The sequence below is a fragment of the Hemicordylus capensis genome, chromosome 14, assembly GCF_027244095.1.
Source record: "Hemicordylus capensis ecotype Gifberg chromosome 14, rHemCap1.1.pri, whole genome shotgun sequence".
In the NCBI taxonomy this organism is placed as follows: Eukaryota; Metazoa; Chordata; class Lepidosauria; order Squamata; family Cordylidae; genus Hemicordylus; species Hemicordylus capensis.
Genome location: NC_069670.1, coordinates 1,012,596 through 1,033,121, shown reverse-complemented (window position 1 = coordinate 1,033,121; position 20,526 = coordinate 1,012,596). Strand labels below are relative to the sequence as shown.

General features: G+C 49.0%; 1 protein-coding gene across 1 annotated transcript; it reads left to right on the top strand.

Annotated features, from left to right (window-relative positions):
* Window positions 1-9,793: 9,793 nt before the first annotated feature.
* On the top strand, window positions 9,794-19,956 carry LOC128336956 (zinc finger protein 569-like). Its single transcript, XM_053277314.1, has 2 exons — window positions 9,794-10,073; window positions 15,069-19,956. The coding sequence occupies exon 2, from the start codon at window positions 15,299-15,301 to the stop codon at window positions 16,739-16,741; it is 1,443 nt and encodes a 480-aa protein (XP_053133289.1). The 5' UTR covers window positions 9,794-10,073; window positions 15,069-15,298; the 3' UTR covers window positions 16,742-19,956.
* Window positions 19,957-20,526: the final 570 nt, after the last annotated feature.

Here is a 20,526-nt window from a genome sequence, read left to right as displayed (position 1 = left end):
AATTTTTCGGACATGGCATTATTGTCTATCTGGTCCTGAGAAGAAAACCTGTGTGTGCTTAAGGCAGTCACAGTTAGTGAAGAAACTTGTGTAGTCTACAAGTTTGCAAGTGAACGTTCTGTGAGCTTAGTAAAGCTATTGAGAAACAGCTTTGGAAATTAAAGGTCCCATTCCCTTATTAAAATCAGAAACAGGTTGAAATCATGCCCCCCCCCGCCCCCGCCATTTTTTGTGTTTGCTTAGGAGATCAGGGAATGTTCAGATTCCCTCTGTGATTCTCTGTGGTGCACTGGATGGAGGAAATGCTTAGTCTGCAATGGGTTTGGACTCACTTGATACATGTATCAGTTTTGCTAATTCAAAGCTGCATCTAACATGCAGTGCAAGTGTATGTGCAAGTGAGGAACTGATGTCCTGTAGGAAGCAGGAAGGGGAGTATTTTATGAGCCTGAGTTCCAGTCCTGCTTTTCTTCCTTTGTGGGTTCGGTTGTGTGGTAGGTAACACCTATCATGCCATACCACCCAACGGATTTGGTGTCCCTAGGACCTACCCATGTTGAACAATGGGGTGATTTGAGTTCCCCATAGGTGAATCCTGAGACTCCCCTCTGGATTTTGGATTCGTCTAACTGGCTAGCAATGGCCGGCCAGTTTGACAATAGATTCGAATTTTGGTGATTCGATTTGAGGTTGTATCCAATTGTGAAAATGGACTCGTGCACAAACTGTCCTCTCTTGGCCCCGAATGCATCTCCTATGAGAGACTTTTCTGCAGCTGGGCTGGACCCACAGACCTTTTCACCCCACTGGGCCCAAAGAATACTCAGAGCAGCCGATCTTTCTCGTCTTGAAAAACAAACACAGCGCTTTATGTTTTTACAATACATTGGGTAAACAAATTACAACAAAATAAATAAGTTCAACAACAACAAGAAGACATATTATGTTTCTACAAAGGCCTCTTCCAGTCGGCTGAGCCAGCTGCTCAAGTTCTGCAGTTGCCTGCTCAAGTTCTGCAGTTGCCGCATCATGTTGAAGGCCAGAGCAGCCTTACAATAGAAATTACAACAAAATAAGTACATTCAACAAAAACAACAACAAAAACAAAGGCCTCTTCAAGTTGGCTGAGCCTGCTGCTCAGTTCCTGCAGCTGCCTGCTCAGCACCACGACATGCTGAAGGTGGGACTTGTGTACAACTGTCCTCTCTTGGCCCTGAGTGCATCTCCCATGAGGGACTTTTCTGTAGCGGGGCTGGACCCAGAGACCTTTTCTCACCGCTGTGCCCAAAGAATACTCAGAGCAGCAGATCTGTCTCTTATTTAAAAACAAACACAGCACTTTATGTTTTTCCACAAAATTTGGAAAACAAATTACAACTCAATCAATAAATTCAAAAACAACAACCAAAACTCATTTTATTTCTCAAGAAAGGCCTCCTCAAGTTGGCTGAGCCTGTTGCTGAGTTCCAGCAGCTGCCTGCTCAGCACCACGACATGTTGCAGGTGGGCGTGAAAGATCAGGAGACCTTCTTGAGAAATAAAGGCAAGGAAATAAAGGCAAGGAAAGGAAACCAATGGGACAAAGGGCCTTGTTGCCACCCTACCAGGTGCGACCTTGACTTTCTGGACCCTGCCACTGTCCACTCCCAGCACAGACTCCTCATTCTGGCCTTGAACCCACAACCCCCCATGGCTCTGCCCCACCCTCTGCCTCTGGGCTTGACCCCCTCCTGGTGACACTGGCACCCCCAACCCTGCAGCCCCTCAAAGCAGGTCTCTGGCTCTCTATATTGACTCCTCCCCTTCTTCCTCGCTGCCCCTTAGGCCTGGAGCTGCCACCCATCCAGAATTGGACCCTTCCCCCTCCTTTCCTTCCAGTCCTGACTCAAAATCATTCCATTCTGTGGAGGAATAGATGATCCTTAATGCCTCGGCAGGAGATGGGCACTGAACTCCGTCTCTTCCTTCCACTCCACCCTTCCTCTTCCTCCGCTCCTGCTCCCTCGCCGCACTGTAGACTGTGAGCCAGAGGTGGGAAAAGTTGACCTTCCATTTGTTGAACTACAGCTCCCATCATCTCCTGCCACTGGGCACGATAGGAGTTGCAGTTCCACCACTGCTGGAGAGCCTGGTTGGCCCACCTCTGCTGTCAGCACTTGAGGGCAGCAACCCTTTGCTCCGGTACGAGGTTGCAGATGCTCTCGGGAGGACAGTTCTCAGCACCACCCTCTGCCCTCCTCGGTGGCTGCCTCTTTGCTTCCGGGCTGAGCTCAAAAGGGCTGATATTTGTCTGGTTGTTTCACATTCACAGTTTGCAGTCACCCTTCAGAGTGGGGGTCACCTTTTCTCCAATCCTCACAACCCCCCTGAGAGGTCGGTCAGGCTGTGTGACTAGGGACTGACCCAGGGTCTCCCCTCGAGGGTCATGGCCAAATGGGGATTCGAACCCAGACCCCCTGGAGCTGTAATCAGGCATCTCCTTCCTGTGCTTGCTCCCTGCCTCGGCCCCCCTTCTGAGCCTCGACAGCAGGGCTGGTCAAATTTGGCTCTCCTGCAGATGTTGGCCTACAGCTCCCATAATCCCTGACCACTCTAGCTGGGGATTATGGGAGTTGTAGTCCAAAAACAGCTGGGGGGGGCAATGTTGAGCAGGCCTGCTCTAGAGTCTCTCCCTGTTGCTGCTGTGTTTGGGCCTTCAGGGCTGCATAACGGCCATTGGGATGGAACGGGGCCCCCGGGTACTGCGCAGAGGAGACTTACGGTCCTGCATCTGCTTGCTCTGCAATGCCATCACTTTCTCCAGTGACTCTTTTATGTTGAAGAGATGAGGAGGAGGGGAAAGGGAGGGATGCAGGGAGAGGGAGGAGGGGGTGGCAGAGAGGCTGAGATACTTGGTGGAGGCAGAGGAGGACCACGTGAAAGTGGGGCGAGGTGGCTGGAGGGATGAGGCCCCTGCAGAATAGGGGCCTTGAGGGAGGTCTGCAAGAGAGGAGCAGAAGAAGACACTTGGCCCCAAAGCCTGGCTTGTTCCTCACCCCTGCAAGGAGCTGCAGCTGGACCAGTGGAGCTCAGTCAGCTGGGAGGCAGAGAGGAGGACCCAGGAACGCCTCCGGGTTCCCAGGTAGGGTCCGGGAGCAGGCCGAGGGGCTAGGAGATGCCCTAATACTTTCCCTCTTGCAGATCCCTCCTGCTAGTGGAGGGACCTGGGGAGGCATCCGGTGTGGTGGAACTGGTGTCCTTTGGGGGTTCAACCAGACTGGGATGAGAGAGGCCTGGAGGCGAAGTCTCTGTGGTGGGGAGAAGGGGGAGGGAGGGGGAGACTTGGGTGGGGCGGTAGGGAGAGGGGTCGGGAGGTGGGGGAAGGAGCAGAGGGAACGGGGCTGGGGTTCTCAGGAACACCTGCAAGAGAGGGAAGGAAGCAGAGCTCAGGAGACGGAGGAAGCCTCAGGGCCCGGATCTCCACGGCCTCGGGTTTCTGCTTAGCTGGCCAGGCTGGGATGCAGCTGTGATGGGTTCTTTCTTTTGGGTGGGCCAGTTCAAGGCTTCCTCTGGCAATGAGAAGGGCTGGCAGAGAGGCTGAGATACTTGGTGGAGGCAGAGGAGGACCACGTAAAAGTGGGGCGAGGCGGCTGGAGGGACGAGGCCCCTGCAGAATCGGGGCCTTGAGGGAGGTCTGCAAGAGAGGAGAAGAAGCAGAAGATGATAGTTGGCCCCAGAGTCTGGCTTGCTCCCACTACACCCCCCCATCGCCTGCCTTCCCTCCTCACCCCTGCAAGGAGCTGCAGCTGGACCAGAGGAGCTTAGTCAGCCCGGAGGCAGAGAGGAGGACCCAGGAACGCCTCCGGGTTCCCTGGCAGGGTTGGGTGCATGCCAAGGAGCTAGGAGATGCCCTAATACTTTCCCTCTTGCAGAGCCCTCCTGCTGGTGGAGGGACCTGGGCAGGCATCCGTTGTGGTGGATCCGGTGTCTTCTGGGGGCGCCACAAAACTGGGATGAGAGAGGGCTGGAGGCGAAGAAATAAGACACTGCAATTATTATTGTGTTTTAAAGACAGTGATGTTCTCCTGGGATATATCCCCAGGATATGGAATTTAGCACTCTATCAACAACTATGGATCCTTCGTGCCTGGGGAGTGGCCAAAAAGATCATAATTCAACATTGGGGAAGTAGATTTTGCCCAGAACATCAACTCTGGATTACCGAAATGTGTTCGTTATCTACATTTGAACTGGGTTTTTTTGCCGTCTAGGCAAAGAAGAAGCATCTCAAGCTATATGGTCAAGATTTAATGAATTGTATGTGCTTTAGAAGGTGATGACACATATATGCATTATTTGTCTGGTTTTTCTTTTTCTTCCCCCCCCCCTCTTTAAAAAACAAAACAGAAGCCAGAATCGGGGCCTTGCGGGAGGTCTGCCAGAGAGGAGCAGAAGAAGAAGACACTTGGCCCCACTGCCTGCCCTTGCTCCTCACCCCTGCAAGGAGCTGCAGCTGGACAAGTGGAGCTTAGTCAGCCCGGAGGCAGAGACAGTGGCTGGTGACTGCTGGGACTGGGTGGAGGCCAGGCAGGTGGGCCGAGCCAAAGTGGGTGGCACAGGGGTGGAGCAAAACAACACAACAACACTAACTCCTGTGGGCATATAGGTGACATGAAGTGGTGACAGTCAACAACCTGGATGGCTTGAAGAGGGGTTTGGATAACTTCATGGATTAGAGGTCTATCATTGGCTACTAGTCGGAGGGCTTCAGGCTACCTCTAGCCTCAAAGGCAGGATGCCTCTGAGTACCAGTTGCGGGGGAGTAACAGCAGGAGAGAGGGCATACCCTCAACTCCTGCCTGTGGCGTACAGCGGCATCTGGTGGGCCACTGTGCGAAACGGGATGCTGGACGAGATGGGCGTCCTTGGGCCTGATCCAGCAGGGCTGTTCTTATGTTCTTAAATGCCTGAAGTGTGGAAAGAGCTTCAACCTGAATAAACACCATAGAACGCACACTGGGGAGAAACCACATAGATGCCTGGCGTGTGGAGAGACTTCAGCACAAGTGGAGCTCTTACTGTATCCCATAGAACCCACATAGAGAAAACCACATGAATGCTTGGAGTGTTTAAAAGAACTTCAGGAGGAAGGCAAGCCTTACTGCACATGAGCAAACTCACAGAGCATAAAAACCATACATCTGACACTGCAGAGAAACCTGGGAAACTGCCTCATTGTGTGAAATATCAAACCTTGTCCAATTTCTTTTTCTCTTTTGACTTGCTTTGACCCTTGTTATCTTCTGAGGGAATTGAGGCCAAGTGTTCATACTGGTGTGTTTGGTTCTGTGTTAAGAATAAGTGTGCATCATTCGGTCCAACTGATTCATGAATATTCGTGTTTCACAGCATTCCCTTGCTTTTCCTTGCCTGGGAATACCGTTCTGTGTTGGTTGGTGTAGACAATACTGAGCTGGATGGACCAGTCGTGTGACTGAGTTCCGGAACTTCATATGTCCGTCTGGAGCACGTCTCACTCTGGAGTTGAGCCCCTGCTTTCCATGCCAGAGGTCCCAGGTTCAATCCCTGGCAGCATCCACAGATAGGGCTGGGATAGAGGTTGCCTGGAAGCTTGGAGGGGCGCTGCCAGTCAGTGTAGACCAGTGTTGAACAACTTTGTCCCTCCTGCCATTGTTGGCTACATCTCGCACCACCCCTGATGATTGATGACTGTTGCTGAGCAAGCTGGGAGTTATAATCCAAAGGGTTCAAGCTGTGCTGCCCTGGGTCAGATAGTAATGAACTAGATGGAGGGTGGCTTAGTCTATATCAGGCCTGTGCAACTTGGGCCCCCCCGGCTGTTCTCTGACAGCAACTCCCATAATCCCCAGCCACAGTGGCCAATAGCCAGTGATTATGGGAGATGTAGGCAAACATCTGCAGGAGGGCCGAAGTTGAGCTGGCCTGGTCTATATACAGCTTCTTCCAGAGTTCCACATAGCACACACACATGGTGCTTAGGAGCACATTAGGAGAGAAAGCAGAGAGAAATGGATAGTTCTAACTGTTGGAGATGAACTTCCAGTGCATCGACCTTTTGCACCAACTGTCCTAATGACCACTAGGGGCATTGGGAGTAGAGACAGTGAGTCAGGGTCACCCGATCTGTCCCCACTCTATGACCCCTGAACGGACTCTGCAGCACTTCCTGTCCTGAGTCACAATCCTTCCTTTCCTCCTAGAGAGCAGATGGAAACCTCTCTCTCTCTCCTTACCTATCCATTATGTAGTCCTTTAGATTAGATATAGGTCTTTCCTATCTAAGTGTATTTAACCAATAAATATTTAGTGTTCAGTCATACAAGGATCTCCATGTGTTTTCTCTCAATAGCTGCAAGATCCAAACCATCCTCTGCTACCTACTCTGTAACTGGAGTGTGTGCTCATTCCTTAGTGCTCTGCTGTTTTACCTATTGTGGGTAAAAATCAACAACCTCTAACACTAATCATCTCTGTTCCATTTCAAAATGGAGACTAAATCACCCTTTTTTTCCCTTCTTTTTTTTTTTGAAATGCCAACAATGTGACAAGAAATTTGCAGGCTGATTATTTCAGCACTATCCCAAAACACCCATTTTGGAAGGGTGGTATATAAATCAAGTAAATCAATATATAAATACAACTAGGTCACTAAGAAGGGGGCTGCACCGATTTACTATGCTTTTACTTAACTGAGCCCATCTGATGTGATGCAGGATCACACTCACTGCATTGAGAATTAAACATCTTTTGGAGCCCTTCTTGAGACACAAGTTTCTTGTTCTGATGGGGACCAGCATGGAGAGCTGGTCTTGATGTAGCAAGCACAACTTGTCCTCTTAACTAAGCAGTAGGGATGTGCAAAAAATTTCGGGCACAGAATGATCTGTGCCCGAAACGAACAATTTTGGGTGATTCGGGGCCGAACCGAATCACCCCCAATGTCCCCCGATATTTTTCAGGCATGAGCCGAATCACCCGAATTTCGGACCTGAAAAATTTGGGTGATTCGGTTCATGGTTGATTTTTGGCGATTTTTTGAAGTTTTAGTGACTTTGGGGCAGTTCGGGGGCATAGCATGGGATCCGGGCAAAAGGAGTGGGGTTGGGTGGTAGTGCCTAATGGGTGCAGGCTACCACCCCAATTTCAGGGGGATTGGGCAAAGGGCTGATTTTTGGGAAATTTCTGAAATTTTCATGGCTTTGGGGCAGATTGGGGCAGAAAGTGGGGCCTGGGGCAGAATAGTGGGGTGGCGTGGTAGTGCCTAATGGGTGGAGGCTACCACCCCAATTTCAGGGGGTTTGGACAAAGGGGTGATTTTTTGAGAATTTTTGAAGTTTTAGTGACTTTGGGGCAGTTTGGGGGCAGAAAGTGGATCTGCCCCAAAAGAGTGGGGTGGGGTGGTAGTGCCTAATGGGTGGAGGCTACCACCCCAATTTCAGGGGGATTGGGCAGAGGGCTGATTTTTTGGGAATATTTGAAGTTTGGGTGTCTTTGGGGCAGATTGGGGACAGAAAGTGGATCTGCCCCAAAGGAGTGGGGTGGGCTGGTAGATAGTGCCTAATGGGTGGAGGCTACCACCCATCCCCAATTTAAGAGTGATTGGGCAGAGGGGTGAATTTTGGTGAATTTATTTTTATGAGGTCTGTCTTCATAAGGTGAAGTGTGCTAAATTGATTACTTCCTCATATTATTCACAGTAATTGAGGTGTGAAAAAGTGAAAGTGGGTTCATGAGAGTTGTTTAATTGAAAAAAATCTCATTTGCTATTATAGAATGAGAATTCACACCTCAGAAAAAACTTCTACTCCTACCCATGGAGGCTGTGAAATCCGAGGTCACATCAGATGAGGGGGCCTCAGAGCCAATGCTGAAATGCCCCAAGAATTTCCACATCTGGGGGGATTTATGCAAGCATGAAGCACAGGTCTTGCACACACTTGGTGCTCTGGACCAGGGCAGGGGAGAAAGCACGGAAAGAGGGAGAATTCTGAACATCTCCATTTCATTTGAAAATGTCCTTCAATCCTCTCTGACTTGAAATGCCAACCACATGAGAAATGTGCAGATTGAGAATTTCAGCACGAACTCCAAACCAGGCCTCTTAAAGATGACAGCTGTGCCCCATGGCTATTTTATTGACTTAACTGGAGTCAGTCTGATTTGAGGCCGGTTCACACTTGATGCATCCAAAATTAAGCTACTTTTTGAAGACCTTTTTCCAGGAAAGACCAGGGCCAAGTTCCTCCCCCAGCGAGGGCATTTTCAGACAGCAGGCTTTTAAAATTATTTTTATTATTTATTTTTCTTATTTATTTTTACATTTATATCCCGCTCTTCCTCCAAGGAGCCCAGAACAGTGTACTACATACTTGAGTTTCTCCTCACAACAACCCTGTGAAGTAGGTTAGGCTGAGAGAGAAGTGACTGGCCCAGAGTCACCCAGCAAGTCTCCTGGCTGAATGGGAATTGGAACTCAGGTTTCCCTGGTCCTAGTCCAGCACACTAACCACTTGAAGTTGCCCCCAAAAGTGGATTTTTAACACCAGATATAAATCAAGTTACACTCTAACGCGGAATGAAAAATCCAAATCCTGAGTAAAGTGCTCCCCGATAGCAATCTGCCCAATATGTGAATGCACATCCTCCATTCTGGAGGTGATGTGAACTAAAAGCTGGGTGTGAAAAGCCTCCAGTTTGTCAACTTGCGTCTCTCTCTGTCACTGGGGTGTGTCAGGGCAGAATCACAGGACCAAATCCTTCTTTGAAACAAATTCCCTGTTCGGATGGTCCCATCTCAAGAAACAGGGCAGGGAGGGAGGGAGAAAAAGGCAGCATCGAGCAAGAGAAACTGTACAGAAAAAAGCAAGTCAAGAGATGGAGGAGCTGGAGCACCTTCCTGAGGAGGAAAGGCCAAAGATTCATCTCTCTTTTCAAAGCTAAAAGACAAGGAAGGGGGAGTCAAAGAGAGAGTTGGGCGTGTCCAAGCCATAGAGCCAGAATGTGGGGTGGCGGTGATCCACTCTCACAACCATGGAAGTGAAGCTGATTAGAAGCCGGTTCTCTGGCACAAATCAGTTCCTGTCTTTTTACGGCAGGGGTTCCCAGACATGGTTCCCCAGAGGTGGTTGGACTAAAAGGCCCATCATCCGCTGCCCAGAATGCCCAAGTCCCATCCTGACTGGAGTCCCTGTGTGTGTGTGTGTGTCACTGTCAGGCGAGGTCAGGAGGGCCAACAGGCAGGTCCCCCTCTGCCCCTAGGTTGGCCCCACTGACCTCCAGATCCCCCAGAGGCCAGGCTGTGCAGGAGGTGGGGTGCAGCAGCCCTTCCATCGGGGACCTGACAGTTTCCTTCCCTCCCCCTCAGCTTCCCTCCTCAGAGCAGACGGGAGGAGCCAGAGACCAGCTGCTTGCTTGCTTGCTTGGGGCCAGGAGTTCTGCCTTCTGCGGCTGCATCCATCACCCCCCCTTCCCCCTGGATCTCTCTCTCTCTCCTCCTCCTCCTCCTCCTCCTCTTCCTGCTGCTGGCCGGGCTCTGAGCTCCCCAGGCTGCACCACCCTCCGCTTGTGCCCTCCCCCCCCCCGCCTTCCCTTATCCTCACAGTCTCCCACCCGCAGCCCGGCTTCCTGAAGTCCTCGGAGTGCTGCTTCAAGAGCGGCCAGGAAGCGAGGAGCTGCTGCTGCTGCATTTCCATTCCCTGCCCAGCCTCTCAGCTTCCTGTGCAATGAATTGTGGGATAGCCCCCCCCCACCAGGGATTTGGGGATCCTGAGAATAGCCTGAAAGTGTTGCATGAGGAGCAGCTAGGGAGGAGGAGGAGGAAGCGAAGCTGGGGGGTGTGAAGCGCTTGGAAAGGAGGCAGAGCTTGCAGGAGGCTGCAGAAGCCGACTGGGCCTAATAACGAGCAGGACTTTCCTGAGTTTTCGGGGGGATCCTTGAGTCTGCAAAAGGGTGCAAGAGGACAGCGCTGCCTGAAGGATTGCACGTGTTCTTACACACACACCGTACCATCCTGAAGGACTCTGGGCTGCTGCATGCTTTGGCTAAAGAGCAAGGTAAGGGAGGAAAAGCAGCAGCAGCACCTTGGGGAAGGGGTGGAGGTGGTGGTCTCTCTCCCTCCCTCCCAGACACCCAGCAGTCGTTTCTGCTGTCAGAAATGTCCCGGCATGGCTATGAGGTGCGCAGCCAGCAGCATCCACCTGTCCAGGGCATGGAGGTGGGTGGGGAGAGAGAGAGAGAGGCCAGGAGGGTTTGCAAGAAGAGAGCCAGCGTGGTGTAGTGGTTAGAGTGCTGGACTAGGACCGGGGAGACCCAAGTTCCAATCCCCCTTCAGCCATTAGACTTGCTGGGTGTCTCTGGGCCAGTCACTTCTCTCTCAGCCTAACCTACCTCACAGGGTTGTTGTGAAAGAGAAACTCAAGTATGGAGTACAGCGCTCTGGGCTCCTTGGAGGAAGAGCGGGATAAAAAATGTAAAATAATAAATCATAATAATAACTCTTTCCTCCAACCCCAGATTGACCCCAAAGCTCTCAGCAACCAGTGAGTGTTGAGCTGGGCAAGGGGAAAGTTTCTCCTTGCCATTCCTATTGAACTAATGATTCTTTCTTTCCTTTCTACGCCTGTTTGCAAGGAGACCAAAGGGCCAGTTCAGAGGATACTTTTCAAGGTGTGTTGAGTATATCGGTAGGGTTTTCCCCCCCAATTCCCACTTCAGATGAAGAGCCCAATGTGGGTTGAGTATCTTCTTCCAACCACTTCTTTCGAATCCTACTGGACCTGGCTTGCTATCCCAGATGCAGGCCTATCCCTCTCCTCTGTCTCTATGGTTCCCAGGCTTGCTTTGTTGTATCTCCTACTTCAAACAGGAGATCTATGCTCCTTCCCATAGATATAAGTCCATAAAACAACAGAGTCATGCAGAGTGATCACCTGTGGAGATGCAATTCTTTTCCAAGGCAGAACTGAGAACTTTGGCTCTGTCTTCTATGGAGACTTTATCTGTCTGCTAGCTTGAAGTACTCACATTAAATGGGCATATTTGGAGATCTCAGGCTGCACCCCAGGGGTGTGTGATAGATCTATCCTTGCATTTTGAAAGCATTCCTCCACAGTCCAATCTTTTTTCACTCTTTGTGACTCTAGCCTTTTTTCTCTCTGAGCTTTCTTGCTCCTTCCTGCTTTTCAAAAGGAGAGTTTCCCTGCATTTTCTGGGGAAAGGATGCTATTTTGTGGCTTTTTTTTTTTTTAAGGTTTTGGTAGTCTGCATGAGTTAAGGAACCGACCTGCAAAATCAAAACCAATGTTTCAGTGTTTTGAGGGTTGGTCTGGGAGTTTATGAGAGAGTGAGTCCCATGCAGCTTGAGATCGAAAGATAATAGTGAGCTGGGGAAAAGGCCTTTGATAGGCAAGGATCCTCACAGTTTCCAAGCCCACAAGCCCAGTTTTCTGCTGGGCATGAAAAGATAGTTTTGAAGCTGTAAGTGGGGTCCTGGAAGGTGGGGAAGAGGAGGCCAGGGGTGACCCCTGTGCCTGAAGGGACCTTCCTGGTGGTCTGGCTTCCCCCACCCCATCATTGTATTTGAATGGAAGACTACAGGTGTGAGCCCTGCCAGATATTCCCCTTAGGAGTTGGGACCCTTGCTCGGTAGAATAGCACCTGCATGCTTGCATACAGAAAGAAGGCCCCGAGATCCCTGTCTGGCATCTCCAAGTCTTGCAGGAAAACCTCTAGAATCTAGCCTTCCTGTTTGATTCAGCCACAGGCTTTCATCCTCCTATTGCCTCGTCCCCTTCCAGCGGTCAGACCGGGCCTCCAGCGGAACTCCCAGGCGTCCTTTGCGACGCGCCCAAGGCCCCAGTTGGGGCCGAGACTCGGCAGAGAGGAGCTCTGTTTGTGAGCTCCTCTCTTTTTTGGAACATCATCTGGTGAGGACCCGGGCTGGCGGCTGGGAGGGAGGGCGGGCGGGTGGCGGCGGCAGTAGTTTTGGCCCTTAATCCGCTTGCGGGGGCGGGGCGGTGTGGTGGCTTGTTTCCAGCGCTCCAATTACTAAGTAAAATACGGGCGCTGGAGGGGGCAAAGCGGCAGGAGGGGTAAGTAAGCCCTCCCCGCCCTTAAGGGAAGACCCCTCTTCGGTGCTGGTCTGGACTGCTCCGGACCATGCACATCCCTATTCTCCATCACTGACACGAGCTTGGAAGTAGGTGCAGTAGGAATCCCTTAAACAGCTGTAGATCAAGCTGATCAATGGCACTTGGGCCTTGAATAACTATTTCTGTACCATTGGGGGGGGGGGGGCGAGGACAGACAGAAGCAGACTATGTAGTACCAAAGTGGCCATAGTGCACTTCCTAGGCAAGTCTCCACTCGCATATAGGATGACCTGGATAGCTCCCTGGTCCCTGTTCCCCATCTGCTCCATGACCCTGACATGTCCTAACAGGTGCTGAGCGCCACTCAGGGTTAAGTCCAGGGTCATCTTCTCCCTATTTGGTTCCATGACCAGCTGTTCTAAGGCACAGTCATTTAGTGTCTCTAGAAATCGGGCCTCTTTGACCCAGATGGGAATTTGCCCACTCCAAGGGAGGGTGGTTCAAGACACCCATTTCCACAAATCTGTCTCTCCTGGATGCCTCCCTGATTTCCTCCTTCAGATCATTGTCTAAGAGGGCTTAAAGCTGGTTCTACTTGCGTCTGCAAAGGAGGGAGGTTGGGAAAGGGTCTGATGGAGGAGAGGCCAAACTGGCCAGGTCTGATCCTTCCCCACCCATCAGAAGCTTGAGTTCAATGCAATTGGGGTACAAAGAACAGACGGGAAATTGGGGGGCGCTGATGGCACGTGTGGGAGAGAACTGATGGGAGGGTCCAGCTCTCTGGCCAATTCTGTCTCCAGTCCCAATGGATATCTCCGCAGATCACTTGGATGGTTCTCGAGGGACAGGGTCTTCCCACTTCTCACTGGGGTGTCATCTGTGAAACCTCTTGCCCAGCTTTGGTGTTCTGGCCTATCTAGAGTTGTCAGGTGTCCATCAAGTTGTCCTCTGGTTTTCAGCAGGGTTAACTCTTGCACCCCACTGTTTTGGGACAGGCCCGGAGAGCGGCTAGTGTCATGTGAAGTGTTCTCTGGCCTTGATAGATCAGCAACAAAAAGCCCATATCTCTGTCCTGGCCTTTAGGGCTGGCCTCATTGATGTTGATGGGAGGAGGGAGGGAGGAGCACTCTTCCTTCTAATACAAACAAGAGCTACCCAAAGGCCTGGAAGATGCAACAATTAGCACCATAACAAGCGTGAATTACTTCCTGCTCATTTCTGTCCAGTACGTCTGGGAAACATCTAGCCGGTAACAAGCTGGCACTTTGCTTGAATCTAAAACATGAGCACAGTTGCTAGAAGCCTTGTAGAGAGGAGGAGGCTTTAACATCTGCTTCCCAGAGACAGTGGCAGCCCAGTGGTGAGAGCCTGTGTGGTTGCTGTCTGCTGTGGTCAGCTTGCCAGCCTGTGTGCCCCCTAGTGTGTGGGGTTGTGGCTGCACTGCAGGTTTGTCTGTGCGGGATCGGGGCCAGAGGGGGTGAGTCAGCAGTTCCTGAGCGTCAGCTGCTCAGATTAGCTGTCTTTCTGGGCTTATAAAAGGATGGCTGGCCTGTGGCGTTGGGCCTGCAACCGGTGGGGTCACACCGAAGGGGCAAAACGAAAGGGGGTAGCCCCTTTGAGAGAGCCCCTTCGGGGGGCGATGAGGGCCAGGGCCTGATGATATTTGTTTGTCTTCTGTAGTTTTCAGATCCTGGGTGTTCCAGATGTGTCTTGTTTTGTCTGGGGATGGGGAGACAGGGGTTGTGTCCACTGACTGTGGGGTGGCTATGATGGGGTGGTGGGGAAGAGAGGAAGTAAATTTGGCATGTCAGCACATTGTTACAGGGGAAGGGAAGTCGGAAATCTATGAGCTGTTTGCCCTTCCAGCTGCCCTGCCAGCTCCTTGACCTTGGGGAGCAGTGCGGACCTCCCAAAGACCCTTACCTTGCTCCTATGTGGTGCCAGGTCTGTCCAGAATAAGCCGGAAACCATCCATGATCTGTTTCTGGAGGAAGGGGCAGACCTGGTATGTATTCCAGAGACTTGTTTGGGGGAGGCTGGTGGCCCAATCTGGTCCCAGCTTCTCCCTCCAGGGTATTCTGTTGATGAGCAGGTGCGGGGACATGGGCAGGGAGGTGGAGTGGCTGGGGTCTATAAGAATAACCTCTCCCTGACCAGGATCCCTGTGGAAGTGCCTGACCATACTGAATGTGTGTGCCTAAGTTTGGGGACCAGGGATAGACTGGGACTTCTCTTGGTGTACCGATCGCCCCACTGCCCAATGGAGTTCCTTACTGAGCCGACGGACTTGGTCTCAGGTGTCTCCCAGGGTTGTGGTCCTGGGGGACTTCAATGCCCACTTTGGGAGCAATTTGTCTGGAGCGACTCAGGAGTTCACCTAGGCTTGTAATTAGATATTGTTTTTATTGTTTTAAAAGTTTTGACTTTTTAAATTTAAATTGTTGTTGTTGAAATGTGTCAATCTTTATTGGTTATTTTAATGGTCTAGTAAACCACCCAGAGAAGTTGTGTTTTGGGCAGTATAAAAATATTTATTTATTTTTTTAATTCGATCGTTAGATAAATAAATAAAGCCAGCCAGTGAAGGTCCTGGACGTTCTGTAATCTGCAAGGTCACTGAGGCACATTGCTCAGCTTCCAAAATAGTAGCTTGTTGAAACAGCAAGATTCTTGGTTGTTGCCCATAGTCCTTTGGTGGGGGCAACTTATAAGAGAATACAAAATACAAGTATCAACTGGATATTAATAACAATATTTATAAGTCATTGCTAAGGAAATGAATAGATTAACAGGTTTAGCTCAGTAGTTTCAGTAAGCAGTTCAGAGCCCATGTTGTTTCTCAAGGAGAAGAGACACATGCAGACAGGATCTGGGCCATTGACTCGTGACAATAGGGTCTCCTTCAGTTTCCTTTTCTATCCCAGGCTCTAACTAGTTTTCTCTTTCGGGGTACTGCAGGTAAATGTTGGGAGAGGAAGAATGATAGAAACCCAATGGATGGAGCAGCTAGATGAGGAAAAAGGAAACAAGAGAGAATAAACACTGGAGAAAACTGGGAGAACAGGAATGAATCCAATGCTTTTCAGCATGTAATCCAGCAAATAACAAAGCAAGCAGGAGAAAGAAGCCTGTGTCCTCCGTGTAGGAAAAGCTCCTCTACTGAACCCAGCTTTCAATCTTAGAAGGAAATGAACGCAAGGAAGAAACCACATAAATGCCTGGAATGTGGAAAGAGCTTCAGCACAAGTGGATATCTTATTATACACCATAGAACCCACACTGGGGAGAAATCATATAAATGCATGGAGTGTGGAAAGAGCTTCAGCACAAGAGGAGCTCTTACTGTACACCACAGAACCCACACTGGGGAGAAACCACATAAATGCCCGGAGTGTGGAAAGAGCTTCAGCAAGAGTGGAGATCTTACTGTACACCACAGAACCCACACTGGAGAGAAACCACATAAATGCCTGGAGTGTGGAAAGAGCTTCAGCACAAGTTCATATCTTATTGTACACCACAGAACCCACACTGAGGAGAAGCCATATAAATGCCTGGAGTGTGGAAAGAGCTTCAGCACAAGAGGAGCTCTTACTGTACACCACAGAGCCCACACTGGGGAGAAACCACATCAATGTTTGGAGTGTGGAAAGAGCTTCAGCCGGAGAGCACATCTTATTATACACCATAGAACCCACACTGGAGAGAAGCCACATAAATGCCTAGTGTGTGGAAAGAGCTTCATCACAAGTGCACATCTTATTATACACCATAGAACCCACACTGGGGAGAAACCACATAAATGCCTGGAGTGTGGAAAGAGCTTCAGCACGAGTGGAGAATTTACTATACACCACAGAACCCACACTGGGGAAAAACCACATAAATGCTTGGAGTGTCGAAAGAGCTTCAGCACAAGTTCACATCTTATTATACACCATAGAACCCACACTGGGGAGAAGCCACATGAATGCCTAGAGTGTGGAAAGAGCTTCAGCACAAGAGGAGCTCTTACTGTACACCACAGAACCCACACTGGGGAGAAACCACATAAATGTTTGGAGTGTGGAAAGAGCTTCAGCCTGAGAGCACATCTTCTTGTACACCATAGAACCCACACTGGGGAGAAACCACATAAATGCCTGGAGTGTGGAAAGAGCTTCAGCAGAAGTGGAGTTCTTACTGTACACCTCAGAACCCACACTGGAGAAAAACCACATAAATGCTTGGAGTGTGGAAAGAGCTTCAGCCGGAGAGCACATCTTATTATACACCATAGAACCCACACTGGGGAGAAGCCACATAAATGCCTGGAGTGTGGAAAGAACTTCAGCACAAGAGGAGCTCTTACTCTACACCACAAAGCCCACACTGGGGATAAACGGCAGAAGTGCCTGGAGTGTGGAAAGAGCTTCAGCACAAGTAGAATACTTACTATACACCACAGAACCCACACTGGAGAAAAACCACATAAATGCTTGAATTGTGGAAAGAGCTTCAGCCAGAGAGCACATCTTACTGTACATTGTAGAACACACCCTGGGTATAAAACACATAAATGCCTGGAGTGTGGAAAGAGCTTCAGCACGAGGCCACAACTTACTGTACACCATAGAACCCACACTGGGTAGAAACCACATAAACCTCAGAAGCATGGTGGAACAGTGAGAACCAGTGAGACACTGTTATCCCTGGATATAAATTCTATAGAAAAGGCAGGGAGGGGTGCCTTGGAGGTGGAGTAGCACTGTATGTTAAAGAAGGGATAGAATCTAACAAGCTAGAAAACCTAGTTGGACTGGAGTCCTCCACAGAAACCCATACAAGGCCTGAAAAGTAACGTGCTACCTGGGATGTGGTATTGCCCGCCAGATCAAAACGCTGAGAGAGACTGGGAGTTGCAGGAGGAAATCAGGGAGGCATCAGAGCCCCTGGTGGCGCAGTGGTAAAACTGCCGCCCTGTAACCAGAAGGTTACAAGTTCGATCCTGACCAGGGGCTCAAGGTTGACTCAGCCTTCCATCCTTCCGAGGTCGGTAAAATGAGTACCCAGAATGTTGGGGGCAATATGCTAAATCATTGTAAACCGCTTAGAGAGCTCCGGCTATAGAGCGGTATATAAATGTAAGTGCTATTGCTGCTATTGCTATTGCTATCAAGGAGAGGTAGGGCTGTAATAATGGGTGACTTCAATTACCCACACATAGGCTGGGTAAATTCAGTCAGGTAATAACAAAGAGGTCAAAGAGGTCAAATCAGATACACTGAAGAACTGTGCCCTAGAACAGTTGATCTTGGAACCAACCAGAGAGAAGGTGACCTTGGACTTAATCCTGAGTGGCAGTGGCACCCAGGACCTGGTGTGTGATGTCAGTATCATCAACCCTTCTTAGGGAACAGTGACCATAGTGTGATCAAATTCAGCATACATGTGGGGAGAGAATCACCAAGGAAGTCTAACACAGACATTTTGAATTTCAGAAGAGAAAACTTCTCCAAAATGAGGAGTATGGTGAAAGGCAAAATCAGGAGAGTCACTTGGCTACAGAGTGCATGGAGTTTACTCAAAATCACAGTACTAGAAGCCCAGTTAGATTATATACCCAAAAGGAGGAAAGGTACCGCTATGTCCAGGAGGATGCCAGCATGGCTAACATTCTACAACAATGTGCAAAAACATGTATAAAAATGTACTTCATTATCATTAATGCATGAAAATGTACTACCTTATCATTAATGGATTCTGAATACAGAATCTGGATCCCCTGTGTACCAAACACAGATCAAGTGCTATTTAGCCATCCAGAGCATAGGCTAGAAGTTCAAACTCTCCAGCTCACAAGGAAGCCATAAAAGGGAAGAAGACTTTCTTCTGAAATTGGAAAGCCTGTCTAAATGAAGAGAACAGAAAGGAACACAAACTCTGACCAAAGAAATGCAAGGTGACAATAAGGGAGGCAAAAAGAGAGTTTGAGGAACACTTAGCTTAGAAAGTCAAGGGGAATAACAAAAACTTATTTAAATGCATCAGAAGCAGGAAAGCTGCCAGGGAGGTGGTTGGACCATTAGACAATGACGGAGTGAAAGGAATTACTAAGGAGGATATGGAGGTTGCAGAGAAGCTAAATGTGTTCTTTGCCTCCGTCTTCATGGCAGAGGATACTGAGCATATACCTGTTCCTGAACCAGGCTTTTCGGGGATGGAGGCTAAATAACTAAGTCAGATAGAAGTGACAAGAGATGATGATCTAAACTGTCTGGAAAAACTGAAAACTAGCAAATCGCCAGGGCTGGATGGCATCCATCCAAGAGTCCTCAAAGAACTCAAATGTGAAATTGCCAACCTCCTTGCAAAAATGTGATTGAGAGGGTGGTAGCCGACCAGCTCCAGGCAGTCTTGGAGGAAACCGATTATCTAGACCCATTTCAAATTGGCTTTAGAGCTTGCTATGGGGTTGAGACAGTCTTGGTCACCCTGATGGATGACCTTTACCCGAGAATAGACAGAGGGAGTGTGACTCTGCTGGTTCTTCTGGATCTCTTGACAGCATTGACCATGGTATCCTTCTGGATCGCCTGGGGAGTTGGGGATGGGGGCACTGCCTTGCAGTGGTTCCACTCCTCTCTCTCAGATAGATTCCAGATGGTGGAGCTTGGTGACACTTACTCCTCACAACAGGAGCTGTTATATGGAGTCCCTCAGGGCTTCATTCTGTCACCAGTGCTTTTCAATATCTACATGAGGAGTTTTGGTCATCAGGAGTTTTGGTGCTCTTATCCGTATCCCAAATCTACTTCTCCTTTTCATCTTAAGGAAATGCACTCATTCTCTAAATGCCTGCCTACAGGCAGTAATGGGCTGGATGAGGGAGAACAAATTGAATCTGAATCCAAGCAAGACGGAGGTGCTCATTGTGGGGGCTCAGACTCTGAGGGGTGTGTTAGATCTTCCTGTGCTGGATGGGGTTACACTCCCCCCAAAAGAGCAGGTGTGCAGCTTGGGAGTACTCCTGGTCCCAGGCCTCACACTGGTATCTCAGGCAGAGGCCATGGCCAGGAGTGCTTTCTATCAGCTTCGGCTGAATGGACAGCTGCACCCATTCCTTGAAGAAAATGACCTCAAAACAGTGGTGCATCAGCTGGTAACCTCCAGGCTCGACTACTGCAATGCGTTCTACGTGAGGCTGCCTTTTACATAGTCCAGAAATTTCATTTAGTTCAAAATGTGGCAACCAGATTGTTCTCTGGGGCAACCTGGCGAGACCATATTTTGCCTGTTTTGAAACAGTTACACTGGCTGCCAATATGTTTCCAGGCAAAATACAAAGTGCTGGTTATTACCTTTAAAGCCCTGAACAGCTTGGGTCTGAGTTATTTTAGAGAGTGCCTTCTTCTACATGATCCCCACCGCACATTAAGGTCATCTGAGGAGGTCTGTCTCCATTTACCACCGGTTCGTATGGTGGTGACTCAGAGGCGGGCCTTCTCTGTAGCTGCTCCTGAACTGTGGAATGTACTCCCAGCAGAAATCCACAATCTGAATTCTTTATTGACCTTCAGGAGAGCCCTTAAGACCTATCTGTATGGCCTGGCCTTCCAGGGTTTTGAATTAGTTTTAATTGTTTTAATGCTGTAACCTGGTTTTCAGGGCTTTTTAATTGTTCTGATGGTTTAATTGTTTTTTTAAATGATGTTTTAAATTGTTAATTGATGTCTTACATTGTTTATAGTTCTGTTTTAACTGTTATTGGTTTTAATGGTTTTGTTTTAATTGTAAACTGCCCTGATCCACTTTGGAAGGGCAGTATAAAAATCGAACAAATAAATAAACTATTAGAAAAAATGAACTACGGTCCTAATTTTCTCTCATGGATTCAAGGCATTTACCAAAAACAATCAGCAAAGATAATAGTGAATGGGACAATATCCAAAAAATGTACCATCACAAAGGGCACTAGACAAAGGTGTCCCCCTTCACCATTGCTGTTTATCCTAGCTCTTGAGCCATTGGTGATGAAGATACAGCAGGAACTAAAGGTCTCTGGAATTAAAATGGCGGATCAAGAACATAAAATAAAATTGTATGCAGATGATGTAATCCTTACAATTACTCAACCAAAGCACTCTTTGGACTCTGTAATGGAGCATATCAATCATTATGGCATGGTTTCAGGATATAAGATTAATACAAACAAAATGCAGATCCTCACATGGAACCTGTCAGGTACAGAACTTTTATATTTGAAAGACAAGACTGGATTTCAACTGACAGAAAAACCAATTAAATATTTACAGATTAATTTAACAGTGAATAATAAAGACCTGTTCAAGAATAATTACTCACCGTCGTGGAGCCTTATTATGGCAGATCTAACAAGGTGGGGGGAATTAAATCTTTCTTGGCTGGGAAGGATAGC

What these genes read in the sequence shown, in the direction of transcription:
- LOC128336956 (XM_053277314.1), top strand. Translation starts at nt 15,299, where the DNA reads ATGAACGCAAGGAAGAAACCACATAAATGCCTGGAATGTGGAAAGAGC.